The 19,818-nt window shown below is 36.2% G+C and overlaps 1 protein-coding gene across 3 annotated transcripts in view; it reads left to right on the top strand.

Moving 5' to 3' along the window:
* The first annotated feature begins 1,781 nt into the window (after positions 1–1,781).
* LOC126266722 (non-homologous end-joining factor 1-like) overlaps positions 1,782–19,818 on the top strand; it is a 117,554-nt gene continuing 99,517 nt past the window's right edge. The window contains exons 1-4 of one of the 3 annotated variants that reach the window (XM_049971197.1): positions 1,933–2,021; positions 5,908–6,105; positions 9,024–9,151; positions 14,019–14,213. In XM_049971197.1, coding sequence (XP_049827154.1) covers positions 9,053–9,151; positions 14,019–14,213 — 294 coding nt within the window. In that variant the 5' untranslated portion in view covers positions 1,933–2,021; positions 5,908–6,105; positions 9,024–9,052. Of the gene's footprint in view, positions 2,022–5,907; positions 6,106–9,023; positions 9,152–14,018; positions 14,214–19,818 lie in introns of all 3 variants that reach the window. The other 2 variants (XM_049971198.1, XM_049971196.1) reach the window with 2 other exon arrangements.

Here is a 19,818-nt window from a genome sequence, read left to right as displayed (position 1 = left end):
CTTTTGGGAATGTGGTTTTATTTTTCGCAGTTGTAGGTGTTGGTTTTTTGGCATCATTAGCTGTTGTGGACGTATATAGGTCACCGGAAATGACCGATTCCCATTTTCATAGTTGTATGTGTTGATGTTTTAGTATCGTCTGATGTTGACCTATGTAGGTCAAGGGAAATGTCCGATTCCAATTTTCGTACTTTTAATTGTGGGTATTGGTGTTTTGATATGATCACCTATGGATGACCTATATTGTTCAAGGGAAGTGTCCGATTCCTGCAGATTTTTGTTGGTGTAGCAGAATGCAGTATTTTTTTTCTTTTTGTTCTTCATTTTGTGTTTCGGGATAATGGTGTTTTTTTTACTAGCTTGTACTTACCCTAAAACCCCCAACTTCCCGCAGTTGTCCTGTTGGTTTGATTGTATTTTTGGTGGGAAATGTTATTGTATTATTTATATGTATCTTCGTGTTTGTTGCCATATGTATGTAGTGACGTCATAGACACACTTAAAATAGCCATTTCTGGCATATTGATGACAGGTGGAATCAGACATTTCTGTATGAAATAGTCTTTCAAACACACTGTAATCCGAGCTTTATCTGAACCAAGTTTTTAATGGTTGCTGACTTGCTGGCAGTGTATTGAAAAAGCATGTTCCTGAATATTGGACCCCTTTTGGACCAAGGTAAGTGATTTTAGGTTTTTATGGAGATTGCTGTTCCCATTTCCAGTACTGATATTATGTATTGAGCTATTGGTTGAAAATACTTGTAACAAATTTCATTAAGGAATAAATATACTAGGAAGCAGTGGTTAGAATACAAAGTTCCTTGAACAGGTTCCTACATGATGTTCTTGAATTTGTACCACAAACTATTTTTATTACACGCTTTTACATGCGAAAAACTTTTGCTATGCTTGATAAGTAACCACACAATATGCTCCCTTTATTAAATAATAGAATGAAAAAATGTGGTATGCCCTTCCCAACTGAATTTATTGCCGAGTTGTAGTCCCAGAAATGTAACACTGTCAACATTTTCGATCTGCATGTCTTCATATGTCATAAACATACTGTAGCTGGAGAAATCGAGCAGTTTCCAAATCTGACATAAAACTTGGATTAGCATATCCACACTTTCCCCTATAGGACTAGCTTTTACAGCACAGGAGTAAACGAATCTGTCACATTACGTATATTTTTTGTTGTATTACAAGGCCGTACACTTTATTCTACTACGTGAGCGGCACAAGAAATTAAGCTTCGAATTTAACCTACAGTACTCAGTTTATATATTACTTCATACTTAATAACGCACGTTGTTAATATTTTACTTAAACAGTGCTGTGGCGAAGTTTCGCGTACTTTCTGTCGTAGCTACGAAGATAATATTTCTAATAGCGACCGACAACCTACAAACATGTAATATGAAGCGCTAATAATCGTTCTAACATCAACTAAAATGAACCCGGAGTTAATAAGCTAAGGTTATGACACGATTCATACGACATTCCTGCCATTTCACACTACTGATAACTAAACTGACGGATTCCAACTATGTCGTTATTTAACTGTAGCCCCTCGGAGTATTCGGTATTCGCTAGCGAAAAATAACTTGGCAGTTATTAATAACCGTTACCGATAATGGTTATCAAAGAATAACTGGAACTGTGATAACGGTTACTGCAGAATAACAGTTTGGACCACCTCTATTGGTTAGACTGTGATATGACCTTATTTTGACGTGCAATGTGCTGTTGAGACGCAGCCGTGCAATGAGTGTGTAATAGTAGTCAGAGATATTCCTACCAACCCTTGATAGTAATAACTTTGCTGTTCATAATTGTGTTTGTGTATGTGTTGTTGACTCTACAGCGCGAAGTATGTATGTAGTTGAAGATACTCGCCAAACAAAATACCTTATTAAATATGTTTGTCTCGGAGAACAGTATAGAATCGTTGCAACGGACCTAGTTCGTATATGGACAGAAGAAATGTCTTCGGAAGACATTATTCGTCGTTGCCAGGTGAGAGAGGATTTAATTTACATTATACGGTGTGCATTAAGAGTGGTTAAATTATTCAGAACTGGTACTGAGCTCTGAGAAGGTGTCATTGCTCTTTTGTGGCCGTTCATAACAGTATCCACGTATGGTCTGCCTTCGTTTTTTTTTTTTTTTTTAATTTATGTCTTGGTTTCCAGGTGAACATCAAATTTAAATGGTAAAAAGTACGTTTCTAAAAGAATAAAAAATCTCCAGTGCGCCCAGAAATGAACCCTCCACAGAGAAAACGATTATTAACTAAAACATGTTGAGAGAGTATAACAAACGTTAAGCGAAATAGCGACCCCGGAATTATTGTGACCCCAGAATTATTGATCACTCCGATACCCTCTGCCTGCACTGACCCAAGAAATCGTTTAAATGGCCGACGTAAACTACTCATTGAAGTCTGATATGCATAAAATCCGAACCATAACAAGAAATATAGTTATTTTCATGTCACAATATTCGTTGCTTCACCAAACCACTTGTCACCATCCATTCGAACCTAAACCTCGAGCTACACTGTCGATCAGTCTCTCACCACAACAAATAACCTAAAAACTTATACTTTGTAATAGCCAAATAAGTATTATCATTGTTAGGTTCAATCAGTTTCTCATTTATGTGCCACATCATTATTATGGTATGTGACAAATAAAAACAATCCAATGTTTACATTAAAACATGTCAGTTGTATGGTTTGTACTCGTTCGCCGTTGTGAGATGCGTTTAGCTTATTTGCTTCTTGAAGAAGAACTCTGTGAATGCTGTGACATCTGGCATCATATTCAAAGTTTCCATTAATTAGTTTTTGTTTTGCTTGCCTATAAAATAGTACCTTATCGCCTTATGGAGGAAGCTGCTGCCATTTTTCAGTTCTGTTAACTTGTCAAAGGGCTGGCTTGACATTGTATTGTAAGTAGTTAGGTACGTAGAGAGGGATGTCGTCTGTTTATTTCTAAAACCAGTTGTACTGTGAGAATAATATGTGGTGCTCACCCACATTCATCGAGTAGACTCCTATTTAAGGATCTATGCGTTTTGACTAGGTTTCGCACTAAATTTATTCTCCCATGGTATTTGTTTATTTACTTCTTGACTCATTCATGGATCATCTCACAGTGGTATAGGATCTGTCAAAGTAACACAGTGTATATCAGTAGGCCAAAACATATAACAATCAGCATACTTAGTGTGCTTAAAAACTGTCCATGTTTTGTGTCCCTGATCCCCATAACAGACTCCCGTAGCTAAGAATTGGGTGCATTTAGGCATAGTGTGTTTATTATTCTATCAACATCTTTGATTTGTATGTTATTGTACTAATCTGCCCTGTCCAGTTCGTTGTTGTAGTAACACACAGCTGTTCAAAAGTAACAATAATGTACATAATTACAATGCCAGAAGAAAACAAATGGCATTCATTACTCCACATTAAGATTGTCTTTAGCACAAAAAGGGGTGCACAGTGCTACAAATACAATTTTTAATCACTTTCCCAGTGCTGTAAAATGTCTGACAGCAAAGTAAAATTTGAAAATAAACTGAAAAGGTTTCTTCTTGACAGCTTCTCCAATATCATAGAACAATTTCTTTTGTTGTATGTGTAACAGTTGGAGGGGAGCAATTACTAGCACACACATGTATGTTATGGTCAGCATCTGGCCATATTTACAAATTGATTTGAATGTAAAATGAGTTGTTCCACATCATTACAATTTATTGTGCAAATGATTCATGGGATACGAAATTAACTAGCTGTTTTGTGTGGTATTCTGTCAGTAACCATATAACATTGTTTTTTATTTTTTTGTAGGTACTATTGAACAAAGCTTACACTTGAATTTCACCCTATATGTGTTCCTATGTAATAAAACCAGGGTTGCCACAGGTTATGGAAATCAGGGAATTTCAAACACGTCAAGGAATTAACTGGGAAACTTGAAGAAGGGAAAAAAAAGTGGAAAAGTCTCATTTTTGTCTTAGTAGACGAAATGGTTTGTTTACTGAGGTGTCATGTATCGTCATTGGCTGGATGCTCAGGAGTACATGCGCTGCTTCCCTACTCCCTTATTCCTACTGCTTCTTCCCTTCCTACCAGTCCCCTCAGTGTACAGTCAGTGCTGCCACCACTTCTTGCCACTGGCCTAACAGCTGCTGAGAAGAGGGATGAAGCGTGGTTTGTTTGAATCTGATTATCAAAGACTGTAGACATAATGGCCGGAGATGGCGGTCATGTTTGCATGAGTTGTGTCTGCGTGATTGTGTAAATGTGTGTGTGTGCGCTCTCGTTTTCTGACAAAAAGTATGGCTGAAAATTTAGTTGAGAGTTTTATTGTCTTGCCTACGTACCTGTCTTTGGCCCAGCAATCATTTCTTACCAGGAAATACGATCTATCTCATTCTTATTGATTCTCAGAGTATCCAAACAAGTTATCTGTAGCATGGACTGATCACCATGGTCTTATTTCATCAACAAGCTGTTTGTGGCTTGTGAATGGCTGGCCACATAAGTGGATTTCCATGACGGGCCAAAACTGGAGGCTGTTCTTGTGAGTATCTTTAATGGACTGAGCCTCCTGATCTGAAGCTATTTGGTTCCCACTATTGTGCAGGCCTTTCTCATTGGATCGGATCTCACCAGTCTGCCTGCAGGCCAGGTCTGTGTGTAATGTAATGCAGTAGATTTTCAAAAATGGTTAATCCTTTGACCCAGGACTGCAGTGCTTCTCAGCAGGCCAGAGACCATGGGTGTTGGATTTCAGGAATTGGGACTGTCTCACTGCAAGCACATTGCACAGGCAAGCACATTGTACAGTGTGGTTATTTAAAGACATTGTATTTGTTCTAGTACATTTTGACACTTCAAAAGCAGTTTATATGTTAAAAAGTATGGACAATAAGAAGAAGAAAATTGTCAGTCACTGGTGGTTTGTACATTATATACTCGCATATTTCTCAAAAGAAAAATCACACAATTCCTGTAAATAATAGATATAACACAGTGGGCAATAACTGACAATAGAGAACATAGCAGAACTAGCATTTTATTGGTGGTCACCTACAGTGTTCGTTTACACAATTCTTCCCTGCCTTGTACATTTCTTTCAAGAAGCCTACCTTTTTCTGGGGTTGTTTCTGAAATCAATGAAAATGTTTTAAATCTGTTTTGTGACGCCAAGGAAATGTGTATTTTTGTCAACAAATGTGTTTTGTATTATTGAAATAAAGTAACATCAGTGGTCTTAATGAAACACATATACCATTTGGCCTGCTTTCTCCATCTGAAACACGTCATTACAAAAGATATTGATGTTAGCACTTTAAGATTTTTGCTCATATCAGGAAACGCCTTCTGCTTGCAAGTTTTTTAGATATTTCCTCGTTTGTACTATTGTTTCTTGTACTGTAGCTACAAAGACAGGGTGTCAACTTATGTCTTAACACTTTAACACTGGAAGGACCACACCCATAATTTTGACAGGTATTCTACTTCTGTAGACTTATTTCTCATAAATGAATTCTTCTACTGGTCCCATTTTCTATGACTTTTCATAAACATTTGCTACGCATACGTCTGCAAAGAATCTACCCAGTAGGACCATTCTGAAAAATGTCCCAAACAACTCCTGCCACAAGGACTGAATTCCATTATTTTGACTGGTACCAAAATGTGAACAATAGCTATTGTTGTTTACCACCCTAATTTGATTATCTTCTGCAGACCCATTGTTGGTGGGCAACGAAATTTGGTTGTTCAAGTGGCACAGTTTATGTGGTCCCCATTTCAGTTGTTTTGTAATCGCAGTTCAAAGATGTGGTCTCTCTAATGAAGAAATTTTAAAATATTTGATGTCAATGTCAGATGGTGAATCTGGAGGCGATGATCCTCGTGATGTTTGTGAAGCTGATGAATTGTGGGAAGACGATGCTGCAAGTGCTACTAATGATGAATATATCCCTCGTGTCAATGAGATGAGTGATTCTTCAAACAGCCATGTTGCAACTACTGGAGAAGAGCAAGCCGAGAAGTTGCAAACTGATGTCGCTTTACATATAGCAGGTACGTTTGTATAGCCATTGTATTATCACTTTATATTTTATCGCAACTGATATTTCAGCAAGCATTGTAAATGATTTCTATTTTGCTTATTATAATTTGAAATTCATTGTTTTTTATGTAACTGAATTATTCTGTTGTAGATACTGTACATTTAGGTACGTCAAACAACAGTGTGCACTTACCTCCAACTAACAGCACTACAAGTGTTCATGGCAGAGTGAAAGGAAAAATTCAGATGGAAGCAAAACCTTCCATTGGGAGTAGTGAGACAGCTAATGATGGAACAACATGGACTGTTACATCTATGAAAGCTGTTCCTGGAAGACGTCCATAGCAGAACATCATGAAGGTAGCACGGGGACCTACAGGCTATGTGAAGAAGTTTCTCAGGAAAGAGATATATTCTAGTGCATGGAAATTGCTCGTTGATGACAGCATGCTTCAAAATATAAAGAAGTGTACAGAAAATAGAGCCTGCCAAGAGTTACATGATGATGATTGGTCCATTAGCATCAATGCAATAGGAGTTGCAATATCACTTATGTATTTATGAGGCGTATATGGAGCAAAAAACTTTCCATTGAAGCTGTTATGGTCCAATACATGGGGGCCAGCATTTTTTCAGAACAAAGCGAGTACAGATAAGTTCACCGAAATTTTGTGGTTTATGCGATTTGGCGAAAAGAGCACTTGTTCACATAGACTAAAGACAGATGGTTTTGCATCTGCTAACCCTATGTGGAAGTCTTTCATTGCCAGTTCCTTGCTGTGCTATATTCCAGGCGAAAATGTCACTGGATGAGCAACTGTTTCCACGCAAGGCTAGATGCTCATTCATTCAATACATGGAATAAAGGTTTGGTTTGCAGATGATATGAATTCTAAGTATCTGGGGAATGGGTTGCCTTGTCTAGGCAAAGATGAGCAGCGTCCCACAGGTGTTCTCTGTGCAGAGAATGTTGTAACATGTCTTATGCAACCCTTTGTTTCTGCAGGAAGAAACATAACCTGCGACAATTTTTTCATGGTGGAATGCCTGGTAGAAAATTTGAATTGTAAGAGTACAAGCATTGTAGGCACAATGAAGATATCTAGAGGGGTAATACCTCGATCAGCAAAATCTGCTGTAGCACCTTTGCACACAACAATTCTTCATGAGTCAGGTGACACGCTATCAGGGGAAAAAGAATAAAAATGTGGTTATTTTGAGTTCAGTGCATGACACAGTAATTATTAACGAACGACATCCTGAAAAGCTACCAGAGTCAGTGACCTACTACAATAACACCAAGTATGACTTTGACAAAATCGATCAAATGGCTCTGCCTTACACTGTGAAGTATGGATGCCGCATATGGCTCATGCATGTTTTTTGCAATGTCTCGGACTCAACAGCTATAAATGCTTGGGTACTTTATAAGGAAGTAACAGGAGGAAAAGTAAGCAGATGTCAGTTTACATACAAATTGACAGAAGAGTTGGCTTCAGCATCTAAGGCCACAAGGGTACAAAATACTCTTCCTAATACAGTATCACCACATTGCAACATTCGGAAGACTTGTCAAATTGGAAGGTGTAAAGGGAAGAATAGAAGCAAGCATTTATGTATAAAATGTGGCAAGTATGTTTGCAGATAGTGTTTAGGCAATACTGAATACACCTGTGTGAGGTGTCACGATGCAGCAGCTGGTTTTGAATGAGTAAAAGCAGGGTTATAAATGTTTTCTCTATATAGAATATATTGTGCTTTTCAGATATTTGTGTTAAAACACACAGTTTTCTTGTCTATGGAAAGTCATCCATTCTACATTTTGTTAAATAATGTTTTGATTAATTTTTAGGTATAAAATGTTCATTGTACCATGTAATTCTACAGAAAAAAATTAAAACTATATCCTGGTAAACTGTGTAACTTTTCTGGAATAAATTGATGTGTGTTAAAATGTGTTTACTTTTAAAAAAACTGCAAATGAAACTGTACCCATCAAAATGACGGGTTGGTCCTTCTAGATAGATTGAAAACTCCAGTCCTTCTAGTGTTAACTTAACCTTGAGATCTCGAAATTAGTCAGTGAAAAATGCTAAAACTTGTCTGGAAATCAGGGAATTTCATTTTGGGAAACCTGTGGCAACCCTGAAAACATATCCTGATTTCATTCAAAAATTCTCTTCTCTGTTACGCTGATTTTAGTTAACTGTTTAATCTCCTTGGCAACCAGTTTTGGATGGCAAGTATCCATTCAAGTTGCCTGCAAAGTCTAAGGTTACTGACAGGAGTTCAAATTGTACAAGAAATCTTCTTACACGGTAGACTTGGTAATGTACTTATAAATATTGATGAAATAAATGGTTTTCTTTTAGAATTTGAATTCTGTCAGTAACCTTAAATTTTGTATATTTGACACACTGTTGGCAAAACTCGAAGGATGTTACATGGTGGTAATAGGCAATACGCATTGCAAAACAATTAATTCATACCTCGAGTGTATTGAGTAGAGTCACGTTTGAAGCTGCAAAATGTGGATTAAAAAAAAAGAAAACAATTTGTTATTTTGGCCTTTGCTCAAACTTTTTCTCCACCACATTTATGAATTTTTCTTTCTTTCCCAGAATTTTTGGCTACAGTATTGTCACCAGAAAAGAGAATAATTTCCGCATATGATAAAATTGCTGGGAAATAATTGATCAGGGTCAGTACTAAAAATAAGTATGGTTACTACACAGAGGAACTGTTACATTAATGCATTTGTGTATAATACATACCTTAATAAAAATTGTGCCCCAAGGCCTGTGCTATCTGTACCCTTTGTACCTTGATTGCCAGATACAAACAAAATAAGTTGTTGATTATTATTATTTTTTTTAATGATTGTAGCTCCATCAGTATGGCTTATGGTGAACTATATTTTTTTTGACAGCCTTGGATATATGTAACTAATTTTTCCCCATGGAAGTCAGTCTTGTATTGTTCAACTGGAAAAAAAGCAATTTGTTGTTACCATCTCAGATTTGGATTAAAGTAGGGTTATTATTCCTACCTTTGAAGGTAAGTAATCATACCAAATTCTAGCATTTTATCCCTCTGTTTCCATTTTATAGCACTTCAAAATTTGGTAGTTTTCTTGTTTTTAATGTTGTGATCTCAGAAAAAACCACTTGCTAACATTTAGAAAGTTATTCTCTTGTTTACACAAAAAATGTGAAATTTGAAGATAGTAGGGAAAAAATGTTATACAATTAAGTAAAACCGTCAAGACAGAAAAAAATATACACCAGTACCTATATTTTTGTATTTTTGTGACATAACTGTGGTGGTGGTTGTGACATCACTATGATGTGGTGCTTTTGAGTTGTTTCGTGTTTGTAGATGTTGTGTTGTTGTACTTGATGGTGCCCTCTGGAGGTGGATGTTGATGTATTGAGTTTAACGTGTAATATGGGTTCATTTGAGTGTTGGTTATCACTGTGGTAATATGGATTTGTGTCTTGAGTAGTCAGTGCTGTATCAGGAGCTATTACAGTTTTTCTTTTGTTTGTGTGTTTTATGTTTTTGTTAGGTCTAGTTACTTTGGTGTTCAGTGTGTGTGTGTGTTTTGTCTATTTTATATTTAAGTACTTTGGTTGTTTCAAATGGTCTAGTGTAAATGAGGGTTTTGGCTTTCGGGTTGTTGGGGTTTTGGTTTCAGGAGGATTTTGTGAGTTATGTAGGTGTGTGAAGTTTGTGGTCATGGTTTTTTTATTAGTCGTGTGCCAGTAGGTATCAAGAGCTGCATTTGCGCTAAGTAGGTCGAGGGAAATGTCCTATTCCATTTTTCAGAATTGCATATACTGAATCTTTATGGGTGGATATTATTATGGAATTTTGGAAACGTATGCTTTGGCTATCGAAAATTACAATGGATGTAACCTAAGCTTATAGTATATTCATATATTGGCAATAATTCAATAATTGAATGACTATTAAGCAAAATTTCTTTAAACTTATGTATCCCAATTAAATTTTCTGTTCTCCTATTATTTAAATATACGCAAGAGATTAGTTACTTTTAATACTTGAATATTCACACACAACTATTAGTATGTGGAATAATTAGAGGTATCACTTCTTATCCTTAATTAAAAGTAAATGAATTAAATGTTACACACACACACACCACTTTTTTTTCTTTACTTTACAATAAAAATTATTTTTATCAGAAAATGCACATAATACTATAGGACGCACAATATTATCACTTCACTTCTTAATTTATTTTACTCTTTTTACCTTTTTTTCTTGAAGTGAAGCTCAGTAAACAAGCAGTGTGCTGAAAATCGGTTAATTTGTGTTTTTTGTAGTCTCGGAAATTTCTGTCTTCTCGCCTCAAGAGAAATTCAGAATAATTTGATTTAACCTCGTGAGTATCATGTTGGCACCATAAGGAAAAAATTTAGTAAAGAAATATCTATAACATTTATAAATTGGAAATTTGGGACTGCTATTACGAAATGAAAGCAGAAATGTTAAATTAAACAATTATTATTTAACAAAGTAAATAATTTGTACAGAAATATAACATTTTGTGAATAGTTCTCACAGTTTTGAACATAACAAAGAATTGTTCTGTATTTTGGCAAAATACTTGGAAATCACAATAATCTTAGCTTAACTCTGGAGAGAAAGAATAAAGCTTAGTCATATTAGTACTCGGAATTGGCAACAATAATAGAATGATTAAATAAATCCCAGTAGGAAAACTGGTTTAGGTCATTCGAACAAAATGGAAGAAAATAGGAGTCCGATAGCGTAAGATGCTGTCCGAAAGGTGCGTGGTTAAATAAGAGAAAGAAAAGATAAGCGCCCATTCTTATATAGAACAAAATACAGATGGTAATGATAAGCCATTCTCATTATTCTAGGCATACATATTTGCTGACTTGCAGCACAGTTCATTGACTCGTTGGTTAAATTATATAATTAAACCTTAATATTCCGATAGAAAAAGAGAGTAATATGTTATTACATCGTGGGCGGGGCACAATATTATATGCAGATATTAGTTTTTTGGTATCGGGCTTTGTTTGAACTGCATAGGTCGAGTGAAGTGTATGATTCCTGTTGGTTTTGTGGCTGTAGCATTAGTTCGTAAGTTGATTTATTTTTTTAAATATAATATTCGTTTTGGAATGGTGTTGTGGTTTATATTACATATTTTGCTGACTGCGCCCTAAACACTCTATTTCCTGCGGTTGTCCTATTAGCTTTGTTTTATTGTTGGAATGAGACTTTTGTGTCAGTTTTATTATTGTTAGCATTTGTTGGCATGAGTATGTAGTGATAACATTGTCACCATTTTGTATATGCTGTAAGCAGGCGTTTTCACCACATTTATGTCATAAGTCCGAGCAGACAAGTGGAATCGGATGCTTCCTTAATGTCAGTGGAAATGGAAACCCCTAAATTTTTTGCAGAATAATCCTCAAAGCATGGGTTTTCACTTGGTATTAAAAGAAGTTAATGTTTTTCCCTTTGTTCATATTTTTAGTTTTTTGTAACACACAATAGTTTTTAATTTTTTCTCACAAACATAAATATAACCATTGAAACTTCAAGAATCCTAAATAACATACTTTTGACCTAATTGAAATTTTAAATGATAACTCACAAACGAAGCAAACTCAACCCTATTGTGTTTAAAAAAAACTGGAATTAATTCAATTATTTGAAAGGACACTAGTTTGTTTACAACAGTAAGATTTTTGTGAATATACCAAATACACTTCTGAAAATTTGTAACTTCTTCCAGTTGATGTTTTAGTACATTCAAGAACAGCGAGCATGTGAAGAGTGAGAAGCAGGCAAATACCCTCCCATTTGAGCCAATGGTATATGTCTGTTTAACAAGCTCTTCAGTGGTAAAGCTTAACTTTGGTGATGTCAACATCGCAAGACTGAAACTAATCTGATGTGTATAGTATTTGATGTCCTAGGGGTCTTCATAACATTTTCTTTTGAGTCCATCTTTTTAACTGCTCACCTCTGTTCCTCCTCCCCTCCCCCCCTCTCCCCAATGTCCTCCGGCCAGTTGCAAAGAATGAGAACTCAGTATTGATGTTAAAATTTGATGAAAACATAGGTTTATAAAATTAAACAAATTTTTATTGCCCTGCATGCCTGATGGATTGTCACAGTTTCTTGCTCTTTTTGCACCACAGACATGCCATGTTTCATGTCATCAGATACAATACAAAGACATTTAATTAATCCTTAATCATTAGTTCTGTTTAGGCTACCTGTAATAGTATGAACAGCAGAAGTGTGTCCAGTGGTATCATTGGACTATGTCTTGATTAGTAAAAAAATAGTTTTCAGCGGGGTCTGTTGACACTGTAGCACTGTTTATATGAGATGATTCTGCAAGTGTCTTCTAATATTTTGATTGAAAGTCAGCAGTGTAAGAATTCGGAACAAGTTTTTTCTATTTAGGTGAAAGATCCTCAATAAAGTCAATTTATTACAGAATGTATTATTTCAGGTTTCAGTTCTTTCCTCTTTTCAGGCTTGGTTCTGCTAAGAAACCCTTTTCTTTGAAAATATTTTGTACTTGCCCTGCTACAAGCCAGCCCCAGTCAGCAACTGAATTTCTTTTTTGTTTCTACAAAAAGGAATGAAAACATCATCAATTTTATTTTCTGAAGTGACTGACGGCACTTTGACAATTATTCTTAAAAAACTGGGTATTGTCCCTTTCCCTGTATGTGATATTTGATGTATTGGTGATACATGTTTTCCTGTCTTGATGGTTTTATGTATGATGTGACATTTTGTTCTGCAATCATTATCCTATAGAATATGCAAGCACCGAAGTTCACATTGTTTTGATAATGAAAAAAAATGGCAATTTATTTTCAGAAATGTTAAAAAGTATTTTGTGACATCGCAATGTCGAAAGCGACAAACTTTCATGCACAATAAAATAGAAGCAGAACTAAAAGTCTAAAATTTGGTGTGGTATCTTGCCTAGGGAGAACAAATAAGCCAAGTTTCATTCAAATGGTGGGTGAGAAGTCTCTGGTAATTCAGTATGGAATGACCTATGTTTAAATCTCCTGTAATTGCTTCTGTACTTCGACTATTTTTAGAACAGATCTGTTTGTATTATTTTATAAGTTTTACAGTTCTAAATAAATTTTAATTTGACTGTGTGTCACATCTTTCTTTCTAACTCAGTTACTCCTGTACATATTATTACAACTTTCCTTCTGATATGGATGTTCTCGGAAAGCTCTAGAACATTGATTGGTTCTTGTACAGTTGAGCTACATGATTCTTTTTATATAGGGAAAGAGGAGAAACTTAGGTGTAGTATCTTGTATGTTTATAGAATTTCATACCTTGATAAGCTCTTATTATTTATTGAAGAGTTATGTCCACATTTTCTCAAAATTGAACGTCACTCAGTATTTCAGTCTATTTTATGTAGTGGAATATGTACTTGAGTGAAAGATTTGGCAGGTTCTTCTGTAAATGTTAATGATATTACAATAATTACACATACTACTTCACATTCTACACAGTGCAAACAATTGCATGATAGTAGTTGTGCTGCCATAATAGAAGGCAAGATGAAACTTAAAATTTTAAAAAAAATTCACTCAATGCTTGTGCAGTGCAAGTCAACAGGTGGTGAACATCAAGTTTTGTAGCATGCTATTTATATTGTTTATATTTGATGTATAAATTGATAACAATACTTATGTAACTATTACGTACAATAACAGTTGTTGTTTGGAACACTGGAATAAATTTTCACTTTTCTGCTGAACTCATATTTGATTTGAAGAATATTTATCTTTTTTGTGAATCCCTATCAATTACTCAATTACATGCATAGCCGTTTTATTATTATTATTATTATTATTATTATTTTCAGGAGTTAAATCCAAATATTGAAGCACCACCAGAAAATCTCTTGTCAAAGGTTACCAATTTGATGGATTCTCTTGGTCCAGAAGTGAGGGCTAATGTTACAGTTGGCGAGGAAATGCTGTGGCTAAGCCTAGAAACGAGAGTATCCAGATTTTTGTTTAGATTCAACTTTAGACTCTCTCCTTCTGACCCAGCGACTGTGAGTATTACATTTGTTTTTATTTGTTAGATTTTCAAAACTCTCTCACATACAAAATACGTAATTTAGAAAGTATTTAATAACAATTATTTTAGATGCCTGTTATTCTCATATGAATTATGAAACAAACACCAAAATCAATCTTCATTGGTACAGCTACAGACGTGAAAAAGTTGGACCGCAAGAGGGAACAAATGACATCCAGATCCACTATTAAATAAGGGACTGGACCAATTAATGTGGCTCTTAACATACTCAACACAGTCATATGCTAGTTAAAAAGTGTGTGTTTACAAATACATCTCCAAATGATTTTATTAGGTGCATGATTCACTCTCTTGTCCCTCCGCAGCTCCCTAAACAGCCACACCATCAACCACCACTCCTCTCCTTCAAACCAAGCTTGGCCAACCCCCATAATACCCCCCCAGCCTTCAGAGCTGCCTCCCAGACCAATGATAACTCACGATCACAGGCACCATTCACAACAGTACAGGGTTCTCAACAACCATATAAAGTGCTCTCTCTTCCTGAATTATCTGTGTTATCCAAGGGTTTCACTGTCAGCCTTAAATCTGCATTTCATTATGCTGCTTTGGTGAAGGACCTACTTTCCTTCACACATGTCAACTGGAAATATCACTTTGCAACCCAGTCCCAAAACCATTCCAACAGCAAACCTGGTATCCTGGTTTTGAACCCAGCCGTGAACAGTTCTAACCATGATCCCAACTTGATCCACAACCACTACCTCAAAATCATCCCTTACAAACCTTCCAAAAACTCCTCACATCCATTATTGCTTCACAACCTTTCCTCAGATCCCTGCAACATGATCCTAATGTGTCCTCTGCTGTGCTTCAGGCTCCTCATTCCCTAAAAGCTGATGATTACATCAATGACCTCTCAGTGGACAAGGGATCTACAACTGTGGTACTGACACACGGGAGTAAGTAAGCAAGGGTGTACACTAGCTGTGTGACACCTGCATGTACATCATCAGCCTTCAACATCCCAGCCCTGTGCTTCAAACTGACCTGCAATCCCTCACTAAAACCTCAGGCCCCTCATGATGACTGACACCTCAATCCATAGAACTTCTTACTCCACCAAAACCATGCATCCCCCACTTTTTACTTTTTTCTAAGATCCACAAACAAAATCGCCCTGGCCGTGCCATAGTTGTTCACTTCAACGTAACCACTGTATGTTCATCTCCCTTAGTTGATTACAAAGACATCCCTCCTATATTAAAGACACCATCCATTTTGTAGATCGTCTGAAATCTGTGCCCGTTCCACTTATGACGAAGCAAGCTGGGATAATCTTACTTCACCTCTTGTTTTGCCATCTGCCTACTCAAATTCATTTTAATTTTAACTAATTACCATTAACTTAGGTGAATATAATCTGTATTTTCATAATAGAGAAAAGTTGACCTTCAGTTTTAAAGAATGTAACACTAAATCTAATTTTGTGCCTAGTTTATATTAAAAACAAAGATTCCAAGACTTACCAAGCGGGAAAGCGCCGGCAGACAGGCACATGAACAAAACACACAAACACACACACAGAATTACGAGCTTTCGCAACTGCCAGTTGCGAAAGCTCGTAATTCTGTGTGTGTGTTTGTGTGTTTTGTTCATGTGCCTGTCTGCCGGCGCTTTCCCGCTTGGTAAGTCTTGGAATCTTTGTTTTTAATATATTTTTCCCATGTGGAAGTTTCTTTCTGTTTTATTTGTGCCTAGTTTTATGTATGTAATTGATTTTCTAATTTATTTAGACTATTCCTAGTTAATACTTTCATTATAGGCAGAAATCTTTGATTGTTTTGTAACTAACAATAATTATATTATTGACAAATAAACAAATATAAGTTCTGTAATAATTGTAAACATTTGGAAGACAAAATGCTATTAATTTTAAAGTATTTATTTGGCTCTGTTCAAAAACATGTTAGAAAAACCAGCTCTTTATTAATTCCAAAGAAATTAACAGTTTTGTTGAACGTATTGTTTGTGTAACTATATTTGTGAATTTCACGATTTAAACAAATAATTTGGCCTAACTCTTGTAGCAGAAGAAACTTAAAAAGAATGAATTTTTTAACATATTCAGTTAACTTAATGAGTTAATAAGTTTTCAAACAAGTGTAGTTTCAGTACCAGTTATTTTGAGGATATATAAGGGCCCAATTTTTGGTCACAAGACAGTCATTCCATGGCCAAGTTTTAGACAAGAAACGTGTGTTGGATAGAACAACAACAATGCTTCAACGTAACTGTGGAATAAGTGTTAAACAATTAGGACGTGTGTTAAAACAATAAGAGCGTCAGTTCCATAAGTACCTTTCTATTCTTCAAGAACTGTGAACTTTGTGGTTAGGTTTTTACTGCTCGTAGATGTTCAGTAGTAAACTATTGTAGCAGTATGTGGAGGTTTTCCTGCAAACTATTAATGAGGCTTATCGAAAGTTAAACAGTAGTGCACTGGCCATATAACTGTTTATTATTTGGGGGTTGTGAAAAGTGAAATGAAAGTACTGTGGAACACAACTGTGCACCTGTCGGCTACATTATTTACGATAGTCAGTGTTGGAACCCACAACCCATTTTTCACCCAGTGTAAGCACTTAGTACATTGATACTGAGGACAACAAACGAAGAAATAAAGCAGGCAGCGCTACACACTCTCACCACACACCTTTGTCAGTACATGCGGAGATTTGTGTAGTGTGCCTGGCTGCACTCCAGCAGCACTGCCCTACCTGCCGCAAAAAGCTGTCTGTCACAAAGTTTTAATTTTGGTTGGAGTGTAGTTTCGTGAATGGCCCTGGGCACACTTGCCAGTTGTCAGTATCTATTACATATTCTGACTTTCTTCAAACTAATATTGAATTTTATTTTTCCTCATGTGAGAAATGTGCTAAATATATACTTGATTACATAGAAATCATAGTTATGTATGTCAAGCAATAGATCCAGGATGGAATACAACAATATTATGAAAAAGAAAGTAGCGGAGATGCTGAGTCGCAGATATGCACAACAAACAACATTGAGCCACATATAGCACAGTGTCATTGGCAAGCAATAAATCATATTCTGGGCATGAAACTGGGCAGAGAGGGCATTGGCAGTTATGGCTGACTGATCATTGACGGCCACACTCAGACTTCCGTTCTCTGATGATAAGTTCCAAGACTTAAATGATGTCTTAGCCCTGCCAGTCTTGATGCTTAAATCTTCACAGTGAAAATCTTGCCTTCTATGGAGGTACTTCAAAAGGCTTTGATGTCTGGAGGAAACTTTTCCTTGATTTCAGGCTATATTGAAACTGTTGATGGCCTAACAGTGAGTTGAGTTATGCTCCAAAACTTCAGTCATTCTTGATCGCCAATGACTTCTTGAAAAATACTTGGAAGGTGCAATGCCAGCAAGGGAGTGAGTTTGAAGCAACTGGAGATCAACCTTCTAACAGCCCTACCACAACAAAGGTCAAAATTTAATGATTGTTGTGTTGCTTGCGCTGCTAAATACTGCATTTTCGGGCAACAACAAAGTTATTATGTGGCAGGTGTCATTAGAGCACAGTTAATAAAATCATTTCATGTAATAATGAATAAACTAGGCACTCATCTTTTCGTGTTTCCCACGCTGGTCTCGTTGTAAAATCATGGCTCAATCGTCGAAAATCTAGGTGGTAATGATTCCAAGCTCGGATGCAAAGAGGCCGTGGTTTTATTCTGATATATTCAAAAGTTTTGTAGATGTGCTTCACAAACCATTCTTTAAGATTAAACCTTTCAAAGTTAGCACAATGGTGATGTAAAGAATAATCAGCACTCCGAATTTAAGTTACACTTCTTTTTAATTGCTTTTATTGCAATATCACATAACACAAAAAACATCACTTCACAATACAAAACATACTTGAAAACATCTTCCTCACTGTTAAAGTTCACATTTTATAAACTGGCTACAATATGCGTCTTTCCAACATGACGTCAAAGACTTGACTTTCTCAACGTCCGACTCTCTAACAACTAACTAATAATAGCGTATGCGCCCAAAAATCAGAGTTACAAGAACGTCAAGGATCATAGTGACAAAAGAAAGAATACACATAAGAATAATATCAATGCAACATAAACATACCGATGTATCAAAGTACCTCTACATTAATGAAATCAAATCTGAATGTTGTCTCAGAAATATGTCAACTACTTTGCAGAAACACAGTAGAATATTACTGGTATCAAGAGGTTCAAGTGAAGTGCCGTAATGGTTACGTAATTCAAGTACTATTACAACCTGTAAGCTTCATTCAAGGCAGGGTCCACAGTATTGGCATGTGTTGACCTGGACCACACAGGAGATACATATTCTGAAGCAGAGTAGCACCGACCCCTTGCTGCTGTTCTGAGAACTTGTGGTTTTGTACCCAAATTTGTACATTTTAGTTTCCTTAGAAAACTGTATCTGGCACTGGCCTTATGTTGATGTTAAAAGGAAGATTAGAGTATAATGACCTGTCGACATGAAGGTCATGAGAGATGGAGCACAAGCTTGCACTATTAAAGGATGAGAAAGGAAATTGGCCATGCCCTTTTCAAAGGAACCATAACAGTCTTTGCCTCTAACAGTTTAGGGAAATTACAGAAAATCTAAATTTTGATGGCTGGACAGGGGTTTGAACTATCATCCTCCTGAATGCGTGTCCAATGTGCTAGTCACGGCACCTCCAGACTATGTCTTGATGTTGGAGCTGTGTGTTCTAAAACTGAAGGAATGACTAAAGAACACTCGTAGTTGTTTTGGTGTGAAAGAATGTTCCAAGAGGGTTCCATTCCAGGAGGTGTGTAATTTCTGTGAATCCTTTCTATTTTTGAGGTGGAAAGCACAATATTGAGTTTTTAATGGCTTTGACTTTAAGTAGTTAGCATTGTATTATGTGCCATGTTCCTTCTGAGTGGATGCCATGTTCCTTCAGAGTGCTATCAAAGGGTGAGTATTACCTCTTCGTAGGTTGCACCCAGGCTAGCTAGTGCAAAGTATTTGGGCTGCGGTTGGTTATTAGTGTAAATATAGAATAGCAATGGAACCAGCCAGCACTCTTTCTTTGGGTAATCCATTTTTCTGTATTCTCCATTTACTTTATTGACATTGAAAGTCATCGAAAATTTGTAAGGTATTTTGTTGGTATTCTAGGTCAACAAAGTAAATGATGAATAAAGAAATATTGAATTAATACATTGTTTGGCAGTGCAGAATGCAAGTTCAGTATGTGAACGGTTTTTTCAGGGAGGTGGTGGTGGGGGAGGGGGGGGGGGTTAGGGGAATATTGACCAACCATTTCCCCTCACTAGGTGCACCCTTTTTATTAACCCATAGTGTAGTGAAGCCTAAAATTAATATGATTTAATTTATACCCTCTGTTTTCTGGTACTGCATGTTCATGAATTACATATCATTTGCATAAGTAATGTATGACTAATTAGAATACCCATAATAATAGTGGAATATCGCCGTGGAATGCATACCACGTCTCCCCCTCTTCTTCTTTTAAGTCAATGTTTAGAACTTTCAGGTGCAAGTTATTGATA

Source organism: Schistocerca gregaria, chromosome 4 (assembly GCF_023897955.1).
Source record: "Schistocerca gregaria isolate iqSchGreg1 chromosome 4, iqSchGreg1.2, whole genome shotgun sequence".
NCBI classification, from domain to species: domain Eukaryota; kingdom Metazoa; phylum Arthropoda; class Insecta; order Orthoptera; family Acrididae; genus Schistocerca; species Schistocerca gregaria.
This window is presented reverse-complemented; position numbering and strand designations above follow the sequence as displayed.